Genomic DNA, 4,747 nt, shown 5'->3' with positions numbered 1-4,747 from the left:
TGCTTTGTTTCCCCGATGTATAACTGGTCGCAGTCCTCCTGGCACTTAACAGCATAAACAACATTGCTCTGTTTGTGCCGGGGCACCGGATCTTTGGGGTGAACCAGCCTTTGCCGTAATGTGTTTTGGGGTTTGAAAGCCACATCATCTAAACATGATGTCCCAGTCCCCAACTTTAAACCCCCAACTTTAAACCTTTGTCAGATAGATAGAGAAGAACCCGTCCTGAAGACCTACACAATTTTTTTCTTTCTAATATTTGATGATTAATTTTTTGTGAAATGCGATAAAATTCAGGAGTTGTTTTAATCAGTCCACTATGATTTGAGCCCCACTTTAACTAAACTTGTTAATCATGTCAAAATTAAACTCTGTTTCTCCAAACTGAGGTTGTTCAAAAAGCCATTTACAGCAGACAAAATAAAATTTCCACAAAGCTCCATGTTACAATGTCCAAGAGATGAAAGTGTATTTAGCATTAAACTCACACGTTGCTAACATTGTCTCTTGTTTGACATATTTTTTAGTTGCTGTGTGGAAGAGAAATCCCTCGCTGGGTCAACAGATTGGCTTATTTCAGCTCCTGCATCCCCTTTCTGCAGAGCTGCCTGCCCAAGGAGTGGTTGACCCCGGCAGCTCTACAGAGCCACATCAGCCTTGGCCTCCATAAGGAGGAGCAGAGAGATTTGAGTGATGATGACCCTTTGCCACCCCCTGGCACAGCTGCCACTGGCTCAGGCTCCTCCCACAGCTGTCGCCACACCAGGGTGTGACCTCACCCTCTGGACTCTGCAGCACCGCTGCTGGTGGCTTCAGTTGTCTCGAACAACCACCTGACCTCACTGTTTAGCCTCTGATTGAAAAGGATCTCCTGATGAAACTGCTGCCAGGGTCTTCAGACATGCAGACTGCTTATCAGCTGACAGGAATGAAAGCAAACTTTGACCTGAGCACTGAAATGTGAAAAAACTGATGTGCATTTTTYCCCCCCCAAAAAAGAACTTTAAACCTTTGTCAGCTGCCTGTCCCTGCCTTCAAATCTGCTTTTGTAGAATGACTTCATAGATAATGACATTACCGGGAAACATATTTTAAAGTTCAACAAGCTCTGGTAAAATAACCTATACGTGGCCTTCAAATATCGGCCACTCTGAACTCTTTGCGTGCAACTTTTCTTTGGCCATTCTAGAGAGTTAAAATATTTTAAAGTGTTTGTTATTTTCCTTGGCATTAATCTTATAGAGACAAAGTGTTGAATGCAGGGGAAAAAAGAACAAAACCCACCCACCTAGATTTATTCTATTCCTTGTGATATTTTTGTTTTTATATAAAAAAAGAAATGTCTTTATTCAGAACTTAAATACAAACATCTGTGTAAAACTTTTGATTTATGAAGCTTGGAGCAACCTGTCATGATGTGTGAACATTTTAGAAACATCTCAGATAAAGGACTTAGCCACTACTTTGACAAATATCAACTTTGTCAATCAGTACTTTTTATTTCTCGCCCCTAAAAGATGGACTAAACTCAATTTGCCTGTGTTTGTGTGTGTCTGTCAGTTTGTTAGCAAAATATTGCATAAACCACTTGACAAATTTTAATGAAACTTACATTTGGAGCCAGTCCAGTTAAAGAGGGTTGTCACAGCCAACTGACCTTAAAAAGCACACAAACTGCTATAACTCCATTAAGTATACAGATATTGAGCTAGAATTTGGTATAGTAGATGAGTGACTGGTTGCACAATGTTTTTGTAACCATTTGGGGTCAACTCTGTTAGACACTGGATGAGTTTTAATTCGGAAACTTTCAGTAAATAATCACTGGCTGTACATCTACAACTGTTTAATTTTTAGAGCCAACTCTAAAAGTGGCCTCTGGAGCCAACTCATCTTAGAAGACACAAAAATTATAATGATTCAGTCACTTGTACAAACTTTGTATGCTCATTGCACACAATCTTTGCTTAAAACCAGGGATGGGAACAGTTCCGCTAATCCGTTAATAGTGAAACTAGCTTCTCCTTTAGCGGATTAGCTTTTTTGTTAACTTTGGAAACCATTAGCAAACCGATTAGCTACAGCTAAATTAGGTTAGGGGAGACAGGGGACAGTGGAAACTAGACATGGGTTTTTACGATGTAACAACAAGTGTGCATTGCCATGTAGCATGTCATTGTAGCATGGCTTCGCCTGCAGCAATGGACTTGCAGAATGAAGTGTGACAAGTTCAAATATGTTTTTCTAAACCAGCTTGTGTCTACCACATCAGCAGGTGTTTGTAATTAAGGTAATTGTGTGACAATACGAAGTTTGAAGAGAATTTTTGTTAAAGTTGCATTAGCTGGGTTTCAAACCCTGATCTTCCACATGAAAGTTCATGACATAGACCATTAGACCAGTAGACCTGTGGCAGAAGATAGTGGCAGGGATTGGTTTGTATGTGGGCAGAAAGAGGCCACATTGCCAATACAATTATTGACACAAAATGCATAATATTACAACAATCGAGCAGTATTAAGACAATATTGTAGTAAAACATCAAAATACAATCATATTAGTATTGTAAACACTGAACTACTGAGTTGAAATATTAAACTATGGTGCAGTACCAAGTTGAGTACAGCATGGGGCAGTATTGGACCAATACAAGGCTCCATTGAATGCCATTATAATTCATTAAACATTAATATTTCATAAACTATAAGTTTTACAGGCATCAAAAGGCATAGCCATCATTTGGTACAGGAGCTTTACAGATATAAATTACAATGGCAGCTCTAGGACAAAGTATGCAGGAGGAGAAGCATGGCAAAGTTGAGATGACTTGGATGGGAACGAATCACAATAGTGTACACTGAAAAGGGACGGTTGCAACACGTCATTTTTCTCCACAGAAACAAGTGATGACACTCACACTGTACATGCTCAGTTAGATGTCCCACCTTGCAAAGAAAAGTAAGCATATTCAAAAACTGCTCCAGGATTTATTTGAAAAAAAAAAATCTGTTTTTGAGGTACCAAAGTTTTTTTTTTTTTTTGCCTAGCTTTATTTTTGTTACACTGTTGTCACTGTTTGTGTGATCCAGCTCACACTTATGTGGTTTAAACAAGTGATATGTTGACTTTTAAMTAATATGGTTAGAATGTATCAAGATCAGCTTATTTAGCTAACACATGAGGTTTTATCATGGCTGACAGGAAGGGTGTATAATAAATCCATATAAAAACAGACCACATAAAGATGAGATTAAGATGTTGAAATTAAGTTTACACTTAAAAGGGTATTGGGTATTCATGACAATTTTACAGTTTAAAACATAAAAGTGTTTAAGATGTATTTCCTGCAGGTGTTGTTTTCAACAATGGTTTCAAAATCCCAGTTTCTTTCTATGTATGTTTTGCATACTGGAGACGTACACTGACAATAGGCAAAACAAAAGTTAATTGCCACACAAATTGTTCTATTATCCTTGTCTCTAAAAGCCAACTGTATTTCATATCGATTTTAGTCTTTGACATCAGTACGTAAGGTCTACTCATCAAGGCAAATCTATATTCATCATTTGATCAAAAAGAATAAATAAATAACACTGTARTATCATAACTTACAGTTCTTATAAATTCAGCAATAATATAAATATAAAAATAATAAAACTTTTATTTACAGTGAAGTATATTGTATTAATAACATGTTGCAACTAAACCCAAACAATGTTGCAACTGTCCCCGACCCTGGGGTCAGTTGTAACATCTGACTTTTCATTTTCAAATGCAAATTGTGAAGAATGAACATTCTTTAATCATCATAAATGGTTTTGACTACAGATAGATGTGTTTGTTGTATTAAAATTTGGTTTGTCTCTAATTCAAACCATCTCTGAGTAACAGAGTAAAATGCAAAAAGTGTTGCAACTGTCCCTGGTCTCCTCTACAATGATTTTAGGTCCACTAAAAAAATTGACAAGTGTAAAACTTCTATTTTTATGCCATTTATCCCAAATAAAAAAAACTATCCCCTCTTATAAGCAGTGCTGGATGTGAAAGGCACCGTGTGCAGCCTGTAGCATCTGTAGCAGCTAAAGTTCAAATTAAGAGCATCAAAAACAAATAAAATAACATTTAAAATATTTAGATAAAAGTTGACTTTGTATAAAATAATGTAGAGAAAGTACACGTGGTAGTTTTCTTTAACTTCAAATGATATTTAATACTAACTTGATCAAAGGAAAGCTTTTATTCTAAAAAAGTGTAAACTGGAAGTATCATGTTCGAAACTCTGGTTTGGATCGGCTCATTTTTCACAGATGATCCCACCCACCTTTAAATTAAACCAATAGAAAACTTGCAATAAGTCTGTGTCAGTCCTGTCACTACCCAGTCTGTTCAAGCAGCATGATCTGTAACGTCAGCTCATTTACATTTACACATGTGTGAAAAGAAATACTTCTGGACACTACCAGTTATTGCACTCAATTTACGAAACAATCACTTCTGTCATTAAGTGATCTAGCAAAATGCTACATGTTAAAAACAAAAAATCCCTCGCAGAATTATTTCTTTTAGCGCATGATGAGCCGACGGTACAGATTGTACTCCCTGAACAGATCAGGCAGTGACAGGTCCCACTAGTCTTCAAGGAGATGAAGACATAGACTACATGACAGTTGTCTTAAAGGCACAGTGTGTAGGATTTTATCAATTCTTTTAGCCGAAATTGAGATAATCACTGATGACAATAAAAAAA

At 36.9% G+C, this 4,747-nt stretch overlaps 1 protein-coding gene across 2 annotated transcripts in view; it reads left to right on the top strand.

The window, feature by feature from the left end:
- Nucleotides 1-1,542, top strand: part of LOC106530140 (desumoylating isopeptidase 2) — a 15,874-nt gene extending 14,332 nt beyond the window's left edge. For both annotated transcript variants that reach the window (XM_014025719.1, XM_014025718.1), the window contains exon 5: nucleotides 528-1,542. In XM_014025719.1, the coding sequence (XP_013881173.1) occupies nucleotides 528-773 (246 nt within the window). In that variant the 3' untranslated portion in view covers nucleotides 774-1,542. The remainder of the gene's footprint in view (nucleotides 1-527) is intronic.
- Nucleotides 1,543-4,747: the final 3,205 nt, after the last annotated feature.

This window comes from Austrofundulus limnaeus, unplaced genomic scaffold, assembly GCF_001266775.1.
Source record: "Austrofundulus limnaeus strain Quisiro unplaced genomic scaffold, Austrofundulus_limnaeus-1.0 Scaffold493, whole genome shotgun sequence".
NCBI lineage: Eukaryota > Metazoa > Chordata > Actinopteri > Cyprinodontiformes > Rivulidae > Austrofundulus > Austrofundulus limnaeus.
Note: the sequence above shows the minus strand (reverse complement) of the source record. Positions and strands in the feature narration are given on the sequence as shown.